The sequence below is a fragment of the Heteronotia binoei genome, chromosome 12 (assembly GCF_032191835.1).
Source record: "Heteronotia binoei isolate CCM8104 ecotype False Entrance Well chromosome 12, APGP_CSIRO_Hbin_v1, whole genome shotgun sequence".
NCBI classification, from domain to species: domain Eukaryota; kingdom Metazoa; phylum Chordata; class Lepidosauria; order Squamata; family Gekkonidae; genus Heteronotia; species Heteronotia binoei.
The window spans coordinates 55,591,441-55,614,554 of record NC_083234.1 but is presented as its reverse complement, the minus strand read 5'-3'; the positions used below and the strand labels follow the sequence as shown (position 1 = coordinate 55,614,554).

The 23,114-nt window shown below is 44.9% G+C and overlaps 1 protein-coding gene across 1 annotated transcript; it reads left to right on the top strand.

The window, feature by feature from the left end:
* The first annotated feature begins 845 nt into the window (after positions 1–845).
* Positions 846–21,476, top strand: CCDC183 (coiled-coil domain containing 183). The gene is made up of 14 exons (XM_060251403.1): positions 846–989; positions 2,450–2,571; positions 6,433–6,510; positions 8,509–8,676; positions 11,324–11,428; positions 11,892–12,014; positions 12,512–12,640; positions 12,915–12,975; positions 14,332–14,432; positions 15,943–16,103; positions 16,687–16,852; positions 19,449–19,577; positions 20,360–20,456; positions 21,276–21,476. The coding sequence occupies exons 1-14, from the start codon at positions 920–922 to the stop codon at positions 21,407–21,409; spliced, it is 1,644 nt and encodes a 547-aa protein (XP_060107386.1). The 5' UTR covers positions 846–919; the 3' UTR covers positions 21,410–21,476.
* The last annotated feature ends 1,638 nt before the right edge of the window (positions 21,477–23,114 follow it).

Below are 23,114 nucleotides of genomic sequence, written 5' to 3'. Positions count from 1 at the left end.
TAAAGAACTATTTTATTTTTGTCACATATAAAGCTGCCTTCTACCGAATCAAACCCTTGGTCCATCAAGGTCAGCATTGCCTACTCAGACATTAATTTTTATTTACTTCAGAAAATTTTACCAATTGGTAGTAAACACTTTCCTTTAAAAAATCCCAATCCATTCTGTAAGCTACCGCTGACCCCTTTAGGCACCCTGCAATGCTCATTCGTAATATTTAAAATAAGAATGTTTAACAGGTCCTCTTCAACTGATAAGGGTAACAGTGATCTTAAAAAAAATACACCTTGAGCCAGGTCAAATCTCTTGTGAGCAAATCAGGTGGTACAGTTCGGGAGTGCTACCAATTCTAAGAGGGAAGGGCACAAATGTCCAGCCTTTTTTAAAATCCAGAGCTTGTTCTAAAAAACCCCAGAGCTCTTATTTTTCCAACAGAAACCTTCATGTCAATTAAAAACCCTGGTCTGTCTTTGACATTGTTAGGCAGGACAATCCAGCTACAAAAACATGCTTTGCAGTCTGTTGAAGGAACACCAAGACTCTTTTTGCCAGATTCCTAGAAACAGACCCATTCATCCTAATCCAGTGGGCAAATCTGATCCAAAAAGGGTGTTACACTAACCAAGCCTGGAATTTTCAGAATACTGCTTGAACCAGCCCTAAACAAGAGAACAGCCTGGGGAGCAGGGCCTGCCATTCTAACTGGAATTCTGGTCATGACAATGCTGGGATTCTAAGACACTACCATTCTTGAGAACTGAGTGAGGTCTAATTGCATCACAATCTCCCGTCTGATGTCACAGAGCCAAGTCAAAGTCTTGTCTGATACCTATGTTGCTTGTGGGAGCAAAGGGGATACATATCTTACTCTCTTCACAGGTTTCCATACGTCAGTGGGAGGTGTTCAAACTCGATCACCATGAGGTTCCAGAGGAAAAAAGACCTTAAGCAGCAGATTCACCAAATGCAAACAATTATTTCTCTCCAAGGTAAATCCTGCCTGTTTCTGTGACTTTCTAGATTAGCGTGCTAAAAATAAAAAATTATCTACGCAAATGTGAATGTACATCCTTTTACATAGTCTGATAAGCAGACAGCCTAGTTTAATCACCATAAAGACCCCAGTGGTCTCCTTCGAAAGAAAAAATAAAAGATGTTGTAAGGCTTGGTAAAGGAGAAATAACCAGTTATATGGGATACACGGGAATCTTCCAGGCCCTAGTGTTGCTGTGCCTGGACTGCATGGGCACCTGTCCTTTTAAGACTAGCATAACACAAAGAAAACTGTTTGCTATTGTGGCCCAGTGGCCAGAGGGAGCAGAATTTGTCCTGCTTCTGCAGTGGTTGCTGTCTGGCTTTAGAGAACAGATATTCAAGTCAAGTAGCATCTTACAGACCAACAAGGTTTTCAGGTGTGAGCTTTCAAGAGTCAAAGCCCCCATTGTCAGATACCAAGCTTGGATACCAATATAGAAGTTCAGAATAACTTCTCCAAAGCCTTCCAGGAAGATTCAAAAGGTATCTGTGCTGGTCTGCAGGAGAACAGCCAGATCCAGTTCCAGGAGCACCTTAGATGCCAAAAAGTTTAGTAGCTTTCTAGGAGCTTTGACTCTAGAAAGCTACTAAACTTTTTGGCATCTAAGGTGCTCCTGGAACTGGATCTAGCTGTTTTCCTGCAGACCAGCACAGCTACCTTTTGAATCTTCCTGGAAAGCTTTGGAGAAGTTATTCTGAACTTCTATATTGCATTGTCTGTTACTGAAGTTATTAATCAGGGTGCCCCAGGTGCATTTTTCACCACAAACTCACTATAGGTGAGTGATAGACAAGTCCTTCTCTCTGTCTCTCTCAGCTGTCACCCCCTTAGCTGCAAGAGCATGATGATAATACTAGCCTACCTTAAAGGACTGTTGTTTCTGTTACTACACAAATGCAAGGGATGGCTCCCTCCACAAATTAGTCTGGTGTTGCCACCGCTGCCATAAAGGCACAGGCTGAGCCTATCCTGTCTGAGTTTTTTCACACTGCCAAACATTAAATGGCTCTGACTGGCATTGTTTCTGCTGTCTGAGAGCACAGGGTCATTTGTTTTCAATCTCTCTCTTCTTCTTTATTAATTTACTTCATTTATATTTCACCTTTCTCCACATTAGGGACCCCAGATGGTTTATGGCATTCTCCTCTCCTTCATTTTACTTTCACAAGCACCCTGTGAGGCAGATTAGGTTGAGAGTGTGTGACTGGCCCAAGGTCATCTAGCCAGCTTCTATCACAAGTAGGGATTTGAGCCCGGGGGTCCCTGATCCTAGTCCGATAGTCATCATGACACCTTTCTTTCTTATTGTTTACGTACTGTTGAAATCACCAGTGAAGAGATGTTCAAAGTTCTAGAGATGTTCTAAGTGCTGTGCCCATTTGGACTCACTTCCACCACTTTATTTCCTGCCAGAGGAAGGGAGGAAACTGTTTGCCCAGTCGACCCAGGAGGCTATCAGTAAGAACAGGGACTTGATCAAATTTCTGCTTGCGACTGCACGGAATGGAAAGCATGATTTGAACCTTGCAGTCAAGGTAAGGGATTTTTGCCTCTTCTGTAGTTGCCTTGCTATGCAGTAGAGAGAATGAGTTGCGATCTGGGAGGTCCTTTCCCCTTCATGTCTCCTCCCAGCCACAAATCCTTCTAAGCAAACTGCTTTCTTCCCTCAGTTCCCGATATGAGAGTAATAACACTGGCCTAAACTGCAAGATCATTTTGAAGAATACTGTGATTAAGTATATGCAGTGCTTTGAGCACCCAAAATGCTATACAATTGTTTGATGTTACTTTTTTTCAGTGGGCCCTTTTCTTATTCCAAGAGATGGCCATCTGAAGTTGTATCAGTTGCTTCTTTAGGGTTGCCAAACTTCTTTAGGGTTGCTAAACCAGCACATGGGAGGGAAGACAGTTCAGTATCGCCCACTCTCCTCAGATCTTGGAAGCTAAGCAGGGTCAGAACTTGGATGGAGAAAGACCCTGCAGAGGAAGGCCACCTCTGCTTCTTACTTTCCTTGAAAGCCCCTTGCTGGGGCTGCTGTCTGTCAGTTGGTGTTGATGGGACTTGTGAACATAAACAGACACACATTAGTGGGTGCAGAGTTCCTGGTATGGGGTTGTTGGGCTATGGAAAACTGCTGCTGGATTTTTTAAATGTCCCACAGCTCTTACAAGCATGGCGGATCCCACAGCTCTTACAAGGATTAAGCAGGAATTTTTCAAATTTCCATAAGAAAAAAAAATCAAGTACCCAGCACTATATGTGTGTGCACACTGGATTCTTATCTGGGAGAACCAGGTTTGATTCCCCACTCCTCCACTTGCACCTGCTGGAATGGCCTTGGGTCGGCCATAGCTCTCACAGGAGTTGTCCTTGAAAGGGCAGCTGCTGTGAGAACCGTCTCGGCCCCACCTACCTCATGGGGTGTTTGTTGTGGGGGAGGAAGATAAAGGAGATTGTGAGCCGCTCTGAGATTCGGAGTGGAGGGCAGGATATAGATTCAATATCATCATCTTCTGCTACTCTTAATTGCAGTTTAACAGGTCCCTGACACACTTGGTATGTAAGCTGCCTCTGTTCTAGCTGCTTTGCCTCCGTGTTCGGAGAAAGGCAATAAACTGGCCTTTTCCCTCTATTTATAAATTTAGTCCAGAGTAATTTTTTAAAAGGTAATTCATAATTTTTTTCTGATAAAAGTGGAAATATTATTCATCAAGAAAACTGTATCCCACATATTTATATATCAAAATAAAACTGCTTATATTAATAATGCAATAATTTAACCTTGCACAAAAGTTAGTTGCACGTGCTGCAACACTGCTACCCATTATAGATCTGTTTGACTAACCACGTCATTTTCCGGTTTTATTAGCTAATTAATTAATCTGCTCTGGGTGTAGTTTTCCAAATAAAAACTACATTTGCAATATCAAATAGTAACAGCAAACAAAAAGAACCCCAACTCCTGCTTAATAAAACCTTGCATATTTGGTAAGATTAGAAGCAGAAAATCTGTAACTCGGCCAATTGATCAGAAGCCACCCAATCCAAAAAGGAAAGGGAAATCCTGGTAAACTCTTATCCTGCTCTTGCAAAGGAAAGAGACAGATATTTATAGTCCACTCTCACAACACATAGCCCTTCAAAGCAGCTTCCAGTTATGATGTTAAAACAATAAAGAGGATCAGTGTCTGTAGTAAAGCTATGTTTGTGAGCAGAGGTCTGCAAGGATTCAAGCAAGAAACTCAGAGCAATAAAATCAGCAATGAAACAGCATTAAAACCCAACCATGATAATTAATTCCTACGGAGGTATCAATTTCCTGTGGACATCACCAGGATCCAACACAATGGATAGGCTGCTTTGGATTTATCAGGCTGGATGGGGCTGTTCTCCAGCACCACAGACAGCAGCCGAAGGGTCATCAGGTGGCATAAGGATGTTGGATAAGACCCTTTGACACCTGTTTTTTGCCTCTGGGCTTAGGCCTGAACAGAATGTGCTGCCAGGTAGGCAAGAAGAATCCTCACCCACAGAGAGAGACACACCTTATTTGCATGCACCAAGTGAGATGCTGGAAGGGTCCTGTTTGGCTCTCCATTTTTTTTTTAAAGAACTGAATAGCCGACACCACGGACCCTGCTCCAGAGCACTGTCATAGGACTGGCACTATGTATGTGTGTGTAAGGGAAGTCTAACTCTTCCCCACTGTGCCATTTCCCAGAACTCCTTTCCTACAGAACTGCCATTTGCCCTGTTGGAGGAAGCATCCAAGTTGCCAGAGTTTGCCGTGTCTTTCCCTGCATGGGACAAAGAGGAACTTGGGAAATGGGGATTGGGAGTTGGGTAAATGGCATGGGAGAATGGCTAATACCCCTCCTGCATACATGGCTTCAACCTGAATGGGGCTTTCTGCAGCTCCCATTTATTTAAAAAATGCATTGGAGATCTGATCACAGCCTTTGCAGAATCTCAGCATCTCTGGTTTGATCCTAGGTTCCTAATTTAAAACAGGTAACCTTATGTAATGATGTGTCTTAACCCTACAGGGACTTGTAATCCAGATGGGAGTGGGGTAGCTGGCATGTTAACATTGCACACAGCCCCGCTGAGAATCTGGTTTAAACAGGCTGATAGGTATGTTCAGACAATGCACAGGTAAGGTCTTCTGCCTTGCACAGCATAACTTTTAGATTAGGTTCTGTTTTGTGTTTTCTGTTTTGAACACCAGCCCTTCCCCATCAGATAAATACAATACCAAGAAACCAAGAAATGTGTGTGAAAACCACATAAATAAATACAATTTTGCTCACTTTGCACCCCAACTTTTTTAATTTTGAAGGGCCCAAGGCAGGTTAGGGTTGAGGTTTGATAAAACATAACCAAACTGTAAAAGCCATCAAAATAAAAATATATTACAATAATAGAAATGTTTAAAATCAAGCCGCCATTTAAAACAACTTACAAGTGAGGCAGCCTCCATAAGCCTCTTGAAGTAAGCAATGTTGACTCTTCTCCAGAAGGTCACTAAAGATTGGGCTAGGCAGGCCCCACTAGGGAAGGAGCACCTACCAAGCGCCCAGAGATGCTGGAGCAGAGTGGCTGAGACCATGTTATAAATCAGGTAGGGCCTGTTTCAGATCTGACTTTAACCACAAACTCATAAGGTGGTCCTATGCAAGCTACTCTCCCTCAGCCTCCCAAAGATGCAATATGGGGGTGGGTTTAAAAGTACTGGCCTACCTCACAGGATTATTGTAAAGATAACATATGTGAGAATTTTTAAAAGTGAACACAGATGAAGCTGCCGTATACTGAATCAGGTGAGTATTGTCCACTCAGATTGGCAGCAGCTCTCCAGGGTCTCATCACCTTCCACAACACCTACAGCCTGGTCCTTTTAACTAGAGATGCTGGGGATCGAACCTGGGACCTCTTGCATGCAAAGCAGAGGCTCTTCCACTGAGCCACGGCCCCTCCTTGAAGTGTTATATAAACACCTTGACTTGATTCACAGGAGGCTGGCATCTAAAAAACCCGAAGATGGTGTGCTTTGAATGGGACTAGATGTTCCTTCCCTATTTCTTATGAGAAATGCTTTCTGTGGGTCTCCAACTGGGGACTTTGACAGCAGAGCCAGGTTCCCTGTTCTCTGGAGGGAGGTTGCTGGCCTGCTCCCCCTGCTTCACTCTAGGGCTGGTGTTTGGCATTGCAACTACCAATCTGTAGCAGGGATTAAACAATCCAAAAGGTCCCGTGAGATTACCCCTCATCCTATAACATGGCTAACTCCTGCATGGTTTGAAAGCGTATCTGTTTGAATAATTCTTTACACAGTGCTGTGGATGCTTTTCAGACATGAACTGTCTTTCCTTTTTTCTCTCCTCTCTCCTTGTAGTATGACCAAGTGACCATCAGCCGGGCCTGCCGAGATCGGAAGCACCTCAAAATATTTTTGTCCCATGAAACCATGGAGGTGAGAGAGACTCTGTGGAGCTGCAGCAGTTTGAAACATACCTCTAAAACAGGCGACAGACCTGGTGTCATCCATGGCAACACTGGGACTCTCCCAATATGTAACAACTACCACCCATCAGGCCGGGCACACACTTGGTTTGATCTTTGTGGCGGGAGTTACGGTGGACCAGATTACTGCCGAGGCAGTGCCATGGTCAGACCACTATGCCCTGAAGGCCCGCGTGGCTGTGCCGCCACAACCCTGTTTAGGCGGTGAGCATATTTTGGCTCGCCTGCGAAGCCAGATGGACCCTATGTGGCTTCAGATGGCTCTGCGGGATCCTTGGCCTCCTGGCGACTCGCTGGATGAACTAGCGGAGATGTGGCTTCAACAACTCTCCGCAGCCATCGATGAGATTGCTCCTCGGCACCCTCTTCATTGCCGTTCACGGCTTGCACCATGGTATACGCCAGGGTTGTGGCTGATGAAATGGCAACTGAGACGGCTAGAGAGGCGATGGCGCCTGCGACGAAGCAACAAGAACATATTATAGGCTGTTTATGAAGTCCTATGAGATGGCAGTTAAGGCTGCAAAGAGGGCTTACTTTGCAACCCAGATTGCATCTGTGAATTCTCGCCCGGCTCAATTATTTAGAATAATTCTGATGCTTACAGACTTGCCACAGAGCAGACCAAATGCTAAGGAATTGGAAATCGGCTGTGAGGCTTTTGCAGATTTTTTTCACAGATAAGGTCCTGCTGCTCCGCCATGATCTCCCCGCCAATCTTGTCCCAGAGGCATCCTCTTGTATGTAGGGTCCTTCAGAGGGCAGTGCTCTCCCCGATGTTGTTTAACATCTAAATGCACCCCCCCTTGCCCAGATTGTCTGGAGATATGGGCTGGGTTGTCACCAGTATGCAGATGACACCCAGCTCTATCTATTTTCGGGGGAGGGGGCCAGTCCAGCTGCGCCCTGGAAGATCTGGACCTGGAATTGCAAGCCGTAGTGAAATGGCTCAGACAGAGTTGACTGAAATTGAACCCAGTGAAGACGGAGGTCCTGTACCTGAGTCGCAGTGGCCTGGGTAGGGAAATCCCCTTGCCGACCTTTGATGGGATGCTATTAGTGCCAGCATCAAAGGTCAAGAGCTTGGGGGTTCTCCTGGAGCCTTCACTGACAATGGAGGCCCAGATAGTAGCCACTGCCAAATCCTCATTCTACCATCTTAGGCGGATAAGGCAGTTGGTTCCATACCTGGAACGCAACAACTTGGCAACAGTGATCCATGCAACAATCACCTCGAGAATAGACTACTGTAACTCCCTCTACATGGGGCTGCCCTTGACTCAACTTTGGAGGCTGCAACTGGTGCAAAATGCAGCAGCCAGGTTGTTATTGGAGCTACCTGTATGGGAGCACATTCAACCTGTGCTGAAAGCGTTTCATTGGTTGCCTGTAGTGTTCCGGATTTGCTTCAAGGTGCTGGTTATAACCTTTAAAGCCCTATATGGCCTGGGACCTGTCTACCTTCAGGAGCGCCTTTTCCCATACGTATCCCAGAGAGCACTACGTTCAGGGTCTCAATCTCCTTAAGATCCCTGGACCGAAAGAAGCTTGATTGACCAGCATTAGAGCCAGAGCATTCTCGGTAACAGCCCCCACTTCGTGGAATGCCCTCCCTGAAAACATGAGGGCCCTGTGGGACCTGCTACTGTTCCACAGGGCCTGTAAGACCGAACTTTTCAAACTTGCCTTTAATAGTTAGGGGGAAGTGGCTATTACTTTCAGCATTGACAATCTCACTGAATTAATATAATGGAAAACAGAAGCTCGCCATGTCGGATTTTTAATATATATGTTTTTATAGATCTAATTTTAATATGTTTGCTAATGTTTTTAAACTGTTGTTAGCCGCCCTGAGCCTGTCTGGGGAGGGCGGGATATAAATCTGATGAATAAATAAATAAAACATATTTGGCTCATGCCTCTTCTTGGTCTCCTTGCTGCCTGATAGAGAGCCCGAGAGCTTCTGAGCGCTTACGTCTTTGATCGGATGAACGTGCATAACGTCTTGCTGTATGAAGTGAAGAGGAGGGGGGAGATCCTACAAGAGATGCAGCTGAGACTGCAAAGAATGGAAGAGATGGAAAATGCCAGCCCTGAGATCCTGGCCCAGATGCAGGTGAGACTGGTGCAAGATGGGCTTTGAGCAGTAGTGAAGGTGGGAAGGGAAACTAGCGGATATGGCCCCCAGAGAATATTCTGGGCATGTGCCACTGAATCATGTTTCCTACTTATCTTTCTGCTGAAAAATATGTTGATCCAGTGATTATTACACACAGCCCGGAGGCTCAGAGACTGAATTGAAAACCAAGAAGTCCCTGCTTCACTGTTTGTCTGTCTCAGCTCTCTGAGGGATGACAGCATTGATGCTACCAAGAATGTCTTAAACCGTACATGTGAGGTGCTTTGACTGCTCTCGAGAGCTGCATAAAGACTTGGCATTAAGATTTGTACTGTCTAAAATTAAGAATAAACTGTCCGTGCCTGTTAGAGATGCCACCTTGCGTCTGTTGATTCATCAGCTAAGGGCTTCATGGATTAAATTGGAGGCATCCAGTCTTAATCGGTGAGGCTATGAATTCAGGGAGCATAAAACTTTTTAGTGTTGGAAGTGAAGAACTTTGTGCTGTCTCTTAGCCTCAGACTTCAGAGGAAGACTACAAGAGAGTCAGAGAGACAGATAGGCTAGGACACTGAATGTCCTTTCCTCCTCTCTCTGATGCTATCCCTTTGATGTGTAGATTGCTACCCTTAGAGGAAACTTCCTTCCTTCCTGTGCTACACCTTTTTTTCCACACAGTGACATACTTCTCCATCTTGGCACCATGATGCCTCCTATATCTCCATCCATCTAGCTAGTTAGACTAGATTAGAAACCTATCGCTACTCTACCCTGTCTAGAAATTTGAGTTCCTTAAATAAAAGGACTCCTATTAGTTTGCAATTATAAAGAGGCTCCGTGTGTAACTTTTGTTTCAGTACAGTACACAGGCTCCAGATGGGCTCTGCTGTGTTGAGTCTTTGAGCACTCTGCTTAACTACCAAAAAATCCAGCATTTAGGAGATGATACTGTCATGCAAAATCCCTCAGAAGAATCACGGCAGGCTTTTGCAGGGTGTGTGTTGGGGGGGGAGAGACATATAGAGAAAAACCTCCATGAGAAAGCAAATGGTGTAATTTGTCTTCTTGTATTCAAAGGGATTGATTTAATGTTCTGAGTAAAATGCAGCACAATCCAAAATACATCTCCAAAGGCTTAGGATGGCTATTAAACCCTATGCTAGCATAACCTCAAAGTGTGCTGATATACCCAGAGATATGCCGTGCTGGTGAAAGTGTGGTGCCAGCCTAGAATGGGGCAGAATAGGGCATGACGTGGGCAGATCAAGGCTTGGTAGCTGACTTCCAAAGCCTCTATATCCCTGGAGTGCCTTCAGTGCCAGCAGCAACTCTGGTAAAAGTTTTAAAATCCCTATAGAGAAGAAGAAGAAAAAGATATTGGATTTATATTCCACCCTATACTCTGAATCTCAAAATCTCTGAGTGGTCACAATCTCCTTTACCTCCCCCACCACCCACAACAGACACCCTGTGAGGTAGGTGGGGCTGAGAGAGCTCTTACAGCAGCTGCCCTTTCAAGGACAAGAGCTATGGCTGACCCAAGGCCATTCCAGCAGCTTCAAATGGAGGAGTGGGGAATCAAACCCAGCTTAACCACTACACCAAACTGGCTCACTATGAGAGAAAAGACAACTCGCCCATTATGAGAAAAAAGATAGGTTTCAGTCTCACAACCCATCCTCAAGCCCTAGCAGAACTAAGGGTAACAACTAAGGATGTAGCCCATCGCAGCCCTTTCAGCAGTATATAAACCTCCAGGGTGAGTGACTGGGATGGAATTATCTCTTTCTGCCCCTATGTCATGCATGCTTTGAATACACACAGGGAGATGCTGGTGATGGGCGGGGCTCATCTGTTCTGCAAGTGGTTTTTATGCATTTGTTAAATAGATTGTTGATTTGAATTTTATTAATTGTATTGGTTGCATTTTTGTTTTATTTTTGTAAACTACTTTGGGAACATTTGTGTTAGAGCAGAAGAGATATATATTAAATAAAGGAAATATTAACAGACTGTTCTTCTCAGAGCAAATATTTCATTTATTTATTTAACTCATTTGCTCCCCACCTTCTCCCCAAGGGGGACCCAGCATGGCTTCCATCATTCTCCTCTCTTCCATTTTATCCTCACAACCACCCTGTGAGGTAGCCTAGGCTGAGAGTGCATGACTGGCTCACGTCACCCTGCAAGTTTCCATGGCATGAGTGAGGATTCAAATCCAGTCTGCCACTCCTAACCACTCACCACACTGGCTGTTATACTAACTAGTGCTGGTAAACTTGTAAACTATGTGGAGATAGAGACATGAAATTGATTTGTTGGCTTAAGGACTCCAAACTCCTTTTACTAGTTAACACATCTAAAATGCACGTCCTTGTTTTGGATACCCAAGTGTGGCATAGTGGTTAGGGCATTGACTTAGGAACTGGGCAGACCTGGGTTCAAATCCTCCACTTGACCATGAAGCTTGTTGGATGACTTTGGACCAGCCCCCTTCTCTCAGCCTCATCTATTTCCCTGGGCTGTTGTGAGAATAAAATGGAGGAGGGCAGAAAGATGCATGCCACCCTGAGCTCCCTTAAGGAAGGGCAGCATGAAACTCACAGGATGAATAGATCTTTTTCTGGCTTTTCCTGCACTGCAGATAATCCGACAGCTGGAGAATGACTTTGAGAAGATGCTTGTGAAAATTGGCACAGGACAGAAGGCCCAAACCTTGTACCTGAAGATGGTGGATTTGCTGAGAGATGTGAGTAGCTTTTTTGCTGGGAACTTTGGGATTTACTGTTAAGATTGGGATTGTGCACCGTCTGCAGCACAGTGGGATGCTGGACTAGGATCTGGGAAATAAGTGTGAATCCCTCCTCTGTCGTGGAAACAAGCTTTACTTCCCTGCTGGTGAGCATTTGGCTGGCCATTGTTGGCAACAGTAAGCTGGATAAGATGGATCTTTGGTCTCACCCAGGGAGCAGGTTCTGTTGTTTTTTGCGTTGAATTTCAAACATGTCCCACAAGCTTCTTTGACCCTGAATTGACTGACAAGCATTTCCCCCAAGTTCAAAAGGTAAAGAAAGTGAAATAGTCTTTATACATTTCTCAGGGTGAGATGGGTTTTCTCTGTGCATCTCTTTGTAATGTTGTGTTCACTGAGTGCTCAACATGCATGTGTGAAGTTGCCCCAGGCATCAGGCTGCTTTTGTCTTTGCCCCCAGGAAGTGGCTCAGTTACCTCGTTTATTGGACAGCCTGGAGCATATGGTGGAAGTCTATGAAGATGAACTCAAAGGCATGCATCTGATGGCCATAGACAGCGTAGACGCCATGGAGGCTGCCAAGGTAAAAGCCAGATCATGTGCTCCCTGCAGCATGGTGGTTAGCGTGTTATACTAGGATCTGGAAGGCCCAGGTTCGAATCTTTACTCTGCCATGGAAACTTGTACACAAGATAAAAGTGCATTAGCTAGGGCAAATTTCTTTACATCTACAATATGTGGATAAATATTAGCCTGATTACAAGCTCGTTCAAAAGACGACAGGGGCAAAATATTTGAAAGATTACAGAAACAATATATGAATGCGGCATACTGTGAAATGTATTTGCACTACACTATACGTTGTCTCAGTAATCCTTACAATTCTTTATTTGACATCCCCATCCTCATCATCTTGCTCCCCATCTGGGGCAGTGGGTTGAGTCAATGGCTCAGCTGCGAGTTCTTTGAAAGATATTATGGGTGGAAACTGATGTGGCTGTGATGTGGTGTGGGATACAGTGATAAGAGGTCCCTGGCCTCTTTTCCCTTCTCCCCAATCCCTCCCTATGTTGTTTGCAGACAGAGATGGAGAATACAGAGACTGAGTTAATTGCTGAGAAAAAGTTCAGAGACAATTCACTCAGCACCCAGAAGAAACAGATAGAAAGGATCCGCACCAAGGAAGCCACTGAGAGACACAAAAGGATGGTGAGTTGTCACTGGGGAGTGAGCAGGGTGCTGCTTTGTTGTAACAAATGAGTTGGGGAAAAAACAGCAAAGGAGGGCTGTTGCTTTCATGCCCTGCTTTGTGGACTTCCCAGAAGTATCTGACTGGCCGCTGATGGAAACAGGATGGTTGTCTATGGATTTTGGGTCTGATCCAGCTGGTGTCTTTCTTTATTTTTGTTAGTCCTGTCTCATTGTAGAGTTGCTCGCCTTTGCTTCTTTTTAATGCATACATTCACTTCTAATAATTTTTCAGCTTGGCCGGCGTGATCTCACTATGGAATTTCCTTCCCTGGGGGGCTGGGAAACGATGAGAGGTAAGAAAGCTGATTAAGATCCAAGCTTGAAAAGGATCACCATTCAGATTATTCCCTAAGACCTCTGGTCCGCCTAGATCAGAGGTCCTCAAACTACGGCCCGCGGGCCAGATGCGGCCCGCTGAGGACGTTTATGCGGCCCGCCGGGTTATGGCAAAATCAGACCGGAAGTGACGTTCGACCTAAACTCACGTTAGCAACGCACACTTCCGGCACTGGGCTGAGGCGGCGGAGACAGAGTATGAGGTGATACTGAGGTGAGGTGAGTTCCCAGGCCGGGCTGTGTTGTGTGCGGTAGGGAGAGAGATGCAGAAGACGGAGAACTGACGGCCCGTGGCCTTGTACAGTAACGGCAGTCCGGCCCTCCAACCGTCTGAGGGACAGTGAACTGGCCCCCTATTTAAAAAGTTTGAGGACCCCTGGCCTAGATCATAAAGATCGTTAGAAGGGCTGGCACATTCTCTGTCTCTCCCAGGCAGCTCCAACCACCTTGCTTTGTGCTTTCTCATGTCAAGGATTTGCACAGTGCAGCAATGGTCCATGGCCGGCGCTAGGCGTTCTGCCGCCCTAGGCAAGAACCCCTGCCTCTGCCGCCCTCACAGTAGCACGCACATTGCCACCTCATCGCCTCTTTCACCTGCCCAGGGGTACCTCTGTGTGGTGTGCCCATTGCCTCTTTTGCCTGCCTGGGTCCCGGGCAGGTGAAGGGGGCAGCAGGGTGCCTCTGTGCCACTCTGAGGCTACCTTCCCCAAGGGAAGGCAGCCTCCAAGCAGCACAGAGGACATGGAGGGGGCTTGGCAGGGGTGTGTTTTCTCATCTTCAAGGCATTTGGAGCAGCTCTGAATGCCTTGGAGCTGAGAAAACAGGCTGTGCCACACGCCTCACTTAGCCCCTTCCTTCTTGGAGGAAGTAGAGCACAACTCTTGTGATTTCCTTTTGGCCATGCAGGTGTTAACAGGACTTCAAGGCACATAAAAGAGTTGTTCTCTGCTTCCTTCCCCAAAAGGCTCCACATGAGTCAGGCATGTGTTGAATAGGGACCCAATTAATAGCCAGCAGGGCACAGCGAACAGAGTGTCAGACTAGGGAGATCCCCCTCTGCTGTGAAACTCACTGGGTGACCTTGAACCAATTGCTCTTGCTCAGCCTACCTCACAGCATTGTTGTGAAGATAAAATGGAGCAGGGGGAGAACCCTGAGTGGAACTGTTACCTCCTTGGAAGAAAGGTGAGACAAATATGTAATTATAGAAAACTGAAATGAACTTTGTATCCTAAACTGGGAAATGCCTAAAGCATCTGGAGACAAATAGTTCAGGCATCTGACTTCTATCTTGTCTTTTTTCTGCTTTTCAGGTACAAAACTAGATGTTTCCAAGGCTCAGGTGGAGTACCAGGGTTTGGTGACCAGTGAAGTGGAGAAGATCAAGAGTGCAGTCCACTGCTCCCATCTTTGGGTATCATAGTTCCATGGCAATTTGACCAAGTTCTGACATGATGTTGTACATTCAGGGTAATAAAGTGGAAGTCCAGTGACACCTTAAAAATGAAAGGTATTCTTTTGGCTAGCAACTGACTTGTTTTGTCCAGTGTAGAGAGTATAGGGACATCTATTCTCTATAATACACTGGCAGGTCAGTCCCTGTGCAAAAGAATAAGTTGACGCAAATCTGACATTAAAAATGACAGTATTTTGAAATCAGTGATTAAACATTGTAGTCTTGCAGGCCATTTTGTTTCTGATCTAAAAATCACCATTCTCCTACAAAAAAGCTTCAAAGGGAGAATTCAACATGAATTTGCTAAATTAGGATTCATCAAGAAGGTCAATATTATCTGACTCCTCCACTTGGTCTTATCAGAGGTTTTGGATGTCCCACTCATTCTAGGTGCTAATACCTTGCATATCCTGCCACTTAAAGAGGTTAATTAATTCAGGTATACTTCAATAACTTTCTAATTTTGGGCTACTTTCTGATGAAGGCCCCCCTCAAACACCACAGTCTGAAATGGGAGCATCTGCATAATGCTTTGCTTATCCTAAGCACAATTCATGAGCCTTTGGTCCCAAGAAGGAACAGAGCATTCAGTCCCTGCCCTTTTAAAGCCTCCCCCACCCCCTTTCTAGCTGAGTTGTGTTATAGCTTCACTGCCTTGATCAGATTAAAAAAAGGGAAAGGAAGGGGGAATGGGATGCCAGACAGGGGTAGTGATGCTCAAAGGAAGGTTGGGGCCAGAGAAGGTTAACTGCTTATGGTGGTTTTTTTTTTATACCCCCACCCACACGCCCACACCCCTACACCTCTTGGGCAGACTTAAATCACCATTCAGTTTTTCCAGACAGCTGTGGGAACTGTATTTATTTGAGTGGGCCTGGGGATTTCTAACAGACTGTTTTGCACACACTCCGAACAAAAAATTACCAAACTTTTTTGGAAGGTGAGGGTGGAACAGCCCTGGCAGTTTTATGTTGGTATAACACTGTTGTCCATTTGTAATGCAGACGTGTCAAGGGCTTTATGAAGCTTCGTGCTTCAAAAGAGTCACCAAATTCAACAGCTGGTAATCTCTCTCTTTCTCTGTATATAAGAACTGAATTTCACAACCTATGTAAAATTTGAGATTTGGCAAAGGGAGCAGAACTTTGAAGAATGCCGACACTAGCAAGTCATGCTACCAAAATTTTAACAGGGCATTCATTAAAGTCAAAAACTGGGACAGTGATTTGCCAGTGATTTGAGCTCCCTGAAAGAGTTACATAGAAATGATTTTAATAAATATCTATGTAATAATGAAGGGGCCGCAAGGATGGTCAGAGTATATGGTAGTCCCCCAAAGAATCCCCAGCACCCCCTGGAAAGTTGTCCTATGTGCTTCCGTGGAGGAAGCCACAAGAACTGAACTGGTTTTGTGGCAATTTTAATCTTTGTTCTGCAAGCCTGATTTTTAATTTGGAGGCCTCTGCAGGATATTGCTGGGAGATTCACAGCCCAGAAGAAGTCAGAGGAGAACCTGCAGCAGCAGATTGCAGAAAGTGAGAAAAAACGCAGAGATCTGAAGGCCCAGCTGAAGCAGCTAGAACTGGAGCGGGCAGAGTTGAAATTCCACAAGACCCAGAGCTTCATCAGGTACTCACTGGTTTAAAGCTGCCCACTGGAGTAAGTAGACAGAGAGAAGTCTCTCTTATGGACCATTGACTCAGGTCTGCTGCTAGTGGGCCAGCCCTGACTTCTTGAATGTCTTTAGGCTTAACAAAAAATGTGGAGGATGTGTGGCTACTCCGGACTCTCTACATAGCTGCCTGTAATTTGGTTAAAAAACAAAGCTCAGTGTGACATTATCTAAGAATGTTGTATGTGATGATGTAGCATATTTTAGATCATCCGAATTGCCCTGCTGGTCAGTATTTTATTTCCCACAGTGGCCCACTAGATGCTTTGTTAGGACTCAAGACTGTGACAGTCAGATCAAAGCCCTCTCCTGTTTTCACACCACTCCCCTGAAACTGGCATTCAGAGAGCTACTACCTCTGAACATGGAGGTTCCATTTAGTCATTTTGGCTAATAGCGTTGGATGGACCTCTACTCCATGATTCTTAGCCCCCTCTTAGCAGTCATCATGTAGCAGCAAGTCCTGCAAGTTAATTTGTGTGTTATCTGTACTGTAATTGTCCAGCATGCATGTTTAGGCCTTTGTGAATTCCCATTCAGCTTCAATAAGCTATCAAAGGGGCTGCAAAAGAACCTGGAAAAAGAAGAAGCCAGACTTCAAGAAGTACGGTCCCAGGCAATCAAGCATCAGGAGCTTCTACTCCATTTTGAAAACGGAGTTGAAAACCTCATGATGAGGCTCTGTGGCATCACTGTTCCAGGCCAGGTGTGTGTGGCATTGAGATTTTTATTCTTCCAAGTCCTGTTCATCAGCCCCTGCTCCTTTGGGCTGCAATCCACCCATTTTCAGTGTACTAAGAAAAAATCCTGCTAGTCTGTTATGGGAAATAAAATCAGTTAAATCATGAAAGGCTCCTGTTGGCCCAAATTACCCATCTGTAAATTAGTCTGAATGTTGCATCTCTGAATGATTCATTGCTCTGGCTAAGCATCCTACCAGTCTCTGCTGGAAATGGATAACTGGGTGCAAATGGCTCAGTCTCTCCCTCAGTACAAAGATGCTGCTGAATAAACCACTCCAACAGGAGGCTGCCCATTATATCTCTGTACACATATTTATTCTGTGCTCTCCTCCTTCCAATCAGCTTCTGCTAGGGCAGGGTTTCCCAAACTTTTCTTTCCAATGGCCCGGTTATTTTTACACTTCTCCTTCGTGGCCCACTAAAATTTGGGGGTGGAGCCAGGAGACAGAAATGTCATTTCCTATGGTGTCAAGGACCAAATGATGTCACTTCCAGGGCACAGTGAACCAAAATTCCACCTTTTCCTGTGATGTCACTTCTAGGGCACTCCCCCAAACCTGCCTCTTCTTCAGAAGTAAATTCATTTTCAGAAAAATCTCTTTGAAACTCATGCTGAGCCAAAATGGAGGTGAAAAGTGGGCAGTCCTCTCTTTTCACCCCCACACCTGCATGCACCTATCTGTTTGTGTATTCTTCTCCAGCTTGCAAGCACTCCTAATGCCCATGTTCAATTGCCTGCACCACCTACACATCCCTTCTTCAACAGCACTGGCCAGTGTATGCAGTTGGGAGTGCTGTTGCCATTGCCATCAGGAATGTCAGCACTGTGTACCACCCACACTGGGCCCTGGCAGCTGCTCTACCTCAAAATATGCTGACACATTTAGTAGGCCCTTCCTTCAGCTGCTACTACTGGAACCCTTTCTCAAGCTACACCCAAGCTTGCTTAGTTTCAAGAAAATCTTTTGACAGCTATTTTTCATACTTTTCTTTGATTGAAACAGGGGGAAATTGCTGTGAAAGGTAGCGGAGAAATGTACTGCAATTAATGAATTGATTTCAAGTTATATGAAGTTCATACAAGCTTTTCGGCAGTTATCCCCAAAAGGATATTTATGAGGGACTTGCAGCTTTTTACTGGCTGTTTCCCATGCCTTTAAAAGCAACCTGTTGTGCAGATACTTAGCCAGTGAACTACTTTCATCCTTTTTAATATCTACAGGAGGAGTTTAATTTTGGTGTCAGACAGCTGTTAAAAGCAGGAGCAGTAAATTGGTGCCAAGTTCATAGTACCATCTCTTCCATTGCTGTTGAGATATACCACAGTAATCGCCAATAATCTTTCTGCCCCACACCTCTTACTCTCACTCACTCTCACAGAAATCTCATAGAAGGCCACCTGGCTACAACTGGGTGTGCTAACTTTACATTGGCAAAGCTCCTATGTCTGCAACAACAGTATGATGAACACAAAAGTTTCATCCAGTAAAAATGGAAGGAAAGAAGGAAAGAGAAAGGGAAAGAAAGAAAGAGAAAGAATGAAATTGAAGGAAAGGAAAAGAAAAGAAAGGAAAGACATGGAAAGAAAGAACATAAACATAAAAGGAGCCATGTTGGATCAGGCCAGTGGACTATTCAGTCCAAAATTCCCTCATACAGTGACCAAAAAGCACCAGAATGTCCACCAGTGGGGCCAGGGCACTAGAAGCCCTCCCACTGTTGCTCCCCCCACCCCGCACCAAGAATACAGACAGAGCATCACTTGCAGGGAAAGAAAAAAAGAAAGAAAGGGGGGGCGGGCACAGAAAAAAAAAGCCTTCCTCACCATCAGGTGACCCCAGCCAGCAAAAATTCTGTCCAGGGGTTGTTTGGTAAAAAAAAAAAAAAAGCTACTGGAATGCCCACTTCCTGCCCCTCCCAGCTGAACAAAACACACACCCAGGCCTCCCGGGGAAATCTTTGCTGCCCAGGCCTCCTGGGGAAATCTCCCCAAAAGAACATACTGCAAGGCACATGAAAGCTCATACCTTGAAGAACACTTCATGGGTCTAAAGTGCCAGTGGATGCTAGCTTTTCTCTCAGACACTGGGAGCGGGGGAGAAGGAAGGAGAGGCAGCCGAGCTCCTCTCTGCACAACACAGAGATGGGGCTGGGCAAGCTTTGCTGGGGACGGGGCTAGCTTTGGCTTTTCTTGTGACCCGGTAGTGAGGCTTCCATGGCCCGGTACTGGGTCACGACCCTGCAAATGGGAAACACTGTGCTAGGGCATATGTGATTCTGTCCTGTCTTAGTATTGGGCATAGTTAGATCATTCAGACCTTCAGGAAAGAAGCCATCATGAGAACCACCTGAGCAGGGAGGGGATGGGGGGGGAAAACATCTTAAGTTAAGTGGTTCCAGACTTTGAATACCATCTGTGGGAAAGCAACAACAGGCACTGATCTCTTTGTCCCTGCATGTGGGCATTCCAGGGCACCTGGGAAATGTAATATTGGATGAGATGGATCACTTGCCTGATTCCAGTGGCCTCTTCTTAAGTTCTAAGCTCTTGATTTCTAGGAAGATATCCGCATGGACACTGGCGATGTATTTGACAAGCTGAAGTTCTGTGAAGAGAAGCTGATGTACCTGTTAAAGACATTTAGTATCATGCCAAGTTTTGACATCAGTCAAGATGACACAAATGAGGTATGCTCTCTGGAGCGCTTTCCTAAAAGGTTTGGTTTGCTTGTTGAAAGCAAAGCATTTCCACATTCAGAAAAGCTAGACTGTGCAACTTGCATAAATTCTGCATTTAATTTGCATATATTAGTTTGCATAAGAAGAAGAGTTGGTTTTTATACTCCTCTTTTCACTACCCAAAGGAATCTCAGAGCGGCTTAGAATTGCCTTCTTTTCCTCTCCCACAGGGACACCCTGTGAGGTAGGTGGGGCTGAGAAAGCTCTGAGAGAACTGTGACTGACCCAAGGTCACCCAGCTTGCTGCATGTGGAGGAGTGGGGAATCAAACCTGATTCTCCAGAATAGAGTCCACTGCCGCTCTTAACCACTACACCACAGCTGGCTCTCAATAACATATTCTGGAGGCAGAAGGGTACTGAAGCCTCACCTCATAATAATAATAATGGTGTGCCATAAGGTCACAATTGACTCATGATGGCCCCAGAACCATGAGGCTTTCAAGACAAGAGATGAGCATGTTTGCCATTGCCTTCCTCTGCATAGCAACCCCAGTTTTTCTTGTTGGTGCCCTATCCATGTGCTGACAGTGGCACAATCAGGCTAGGCTCAGCTATTAGGCTGCACCTCACTCCATAATCATTGAAAAAATTTATCTCTGGAGCCATAAATGCTACTTGTGTTCATTGGTGTAATTCTGTGTGCTTGAGTATGGTATGATTCCTCCCTCCCCTTGCCCAGTATCAATCTGATTCAAAGTAAAATCTGATTCTAATCTCTGGTTTGTGCAGACTTTCGTAGAAGTCAGAAACTTTCTAGAGGAAAGTACCAGAGATGAGCCTGAGAATCTGAGGATCAGTTTTGAAGAAGACGAGGATGATGTCAGAGGTATGACTGCTTTGGAGACAGAAACTTTTAGGGAATAGGCATTGCAATTTGGCAAATTTGTTGCTTAAAACTGTCTTCTAGGGTTGCCCAATCAATTTTCGAAGAGTAGTTCCTCTTTCCAAAATATCACTGTTCAGTTTCACAGTTCAAAATGTGTGTCTTTTATTTTGGAATGCTCCTCCTTTAAAGAAAGCTCTGGCAGGTGTCAAAGAATCCTTTTTAGAAGGGCAGTGGTGTATTAGCAAAATGAACAGGAGTCTTGTGGCACCTTAAAGGCCAACGACATTTTATTGTAGTATAAGTTTCTATGGACTAGAACTCATTTCTTCAGATGCAAAAATGAATGTTGTCAATAAGTGCCCCTTGGTTTCCCTTGGTGTAAAAAATCTGTTCCATTATCATCTCTAAGCAAGCAGATATTACAGGGCTGGAGAGTTTGTTTTTTTTGCATCACTATGAACATCTGTAAGACACGTTTGACCAGTGATGACAGGGAAAAGATTGTACATGAATGGCAATGGTGCTTCCTGTCATTACCTTGATTTCTTTGGGGGACAAAATCTGGCACCTGTCTCTAGGACTTCCCTTCTCACTCCACTCACGCTTATTGCTCATCCTGTCTTCATCTCCTCTGCAATGCCTGATTTTTTTTCTTTGTTGCGTTATATTTACAATACAAAGTTATGCTGATATTGTAGACCACTTTAAGTGTAATAGCTCTGTTTCACTGAAGAATCTGGTAATTTACTTTGGTTCCAGCTTCCCATCTTTTTCTCCCTTTAGAGGCCAACGAGATTTTGTTCTTTTTCCTTTCTACAGAGGTCTTCAACTTTGCTGACATTGATCACAGTGTTGTGCCCAACCGGGATGAGATAAAGAAGCAAGGCTTAAAAATCATTGAAGACAAGACTAAGGTCTCTAAGAAAAAGCAGAGAGGGCCCAATAAAAAATAGCAGTTCTTTCCTCAGTTCCCCATATGACTTCCTTCCGATTAATAAAGTGTTTATTTGTTCTTCTCCAGTTCCCTGGTACCGCACAGCTTTCTCTCCTCTGCTGCATTGGCCCTCGGTAGTGGAGGTCTTGTGAGGAAACTTACAGTAAATACCTTTTGGGCTACTAGGCTGGGGCAGGGCAAGGGGTAGAAGGAGCAACTCATCCAACATTTGGTTTTTAACAAAATATAGAATGCTAGGGGTGGGGGCAGGTTAAATGGAACTGAAGCAAGATGTGATGAGTCGGGGCACAGGCAGGGTGTGACTAGGGCTGCCAAGTCCAATTCAAGAAATATCTGGGGATTTTGGGGGTGAAGCCAGGAGACATTAGGGGTGGAGCCAAGATCAAGGCTGTGACAAGCATAATTGAACTCCAAAGGGAGTTCTGGCCATCACATTTAAAGGGACAGCACACCTTTTCAATTCCTTCCTTCCATAGGAAATAATGAATGATAGGGGCACCTTCTTTTGGGGCTCATAGAATTGGACTCCCTGGTCCAATTGTTTTGAAACTTGGGGAGTATTTTGGGGAGAGGCACTAGATGCTATACTGAAAATTTGGTGCCTCTGCTCCAAAAAACAGCCCCCCCCAGAGCCCCAGTTACCCGCAAATGAATTCTCCATGATTTTCTATGGGAATAAATCTCCATAGGGAATAATAGAGTTCCCAGCAGACATTTCCCTCCCCCCCCCCTGCTTTCTGACGACCCTGAAGCGGGGGGAGGGTCTCCAAACCGGGGGATCCCCTGCCCCCACCTGGGGATTGGCAACCCTAGGTGTGACTTGCCTGCTTACAGGTAGAGCCTCCCAGAATCCTTCTGGTTTTCCAATCTCTTTTTGGACTGAACAGTAAAATACCATCTGGTTGTTTGGTCACATAGCCTGTCTCATGAGGGTTTTGGTGTGTGCAACTTGCTCTCTATAGATGCTCTAGTTATTTACCTTTGGAAATCCAGAAGATTAAGTACCTCTTGGTGGTACTGAAGTCCCCAATAATTCATCCAAAGTGAATGAGAATAAAGGCAGGAAAACTGACATAATTTAATATTTGCTTTTAGTTAAGGCAATATTCTTAAGTGCATGCAGAAGGGGTGTTTTGGATATTTTTTATTGGCAGCATACATAAAGAGTCTGAAGCATTTATTCAGATCTAGACACAGACTAAATGTTGACCAAAAGAGCTAACTGGAGTTAGTATAGACAGGGTCACTGAAAGGGGGATGACTGGGGGAGGGGGCAAAATTCCTGGGACCCAAGTTAGATGAAGGGCCTGTGAAGCCAGTGTCACACACAGTGTTAAAAAGTGTCTACGGTATTTCTTTTACTTATAATGCATTTCTGCACCTCAGCCGCTAGGGGTCTATAGAAGGCAGAGCACAGTAGATAGTCTGTTTTCTTCAGGCCCCACCTTTCTGCAAAGTTTACTACAAGGAGGCAAACAGTTTCATATCCTGCTAAACCATCACCCAAGCTTGCAGTGGAGCAAAGTAAAACCAGCCGGCACAACTGAAGTAGTAAAATAATGCGCTTCTCTTTACACGCATGGCAATGGAATATTAACCTAATAATTAGATAAATTATCATATTTTTAAACACTGTTTAAGCACTGGGGCTGCTGTTGTATTGGTGCAACATCTAATACCACATTGTAAATGCTACTTTGCTG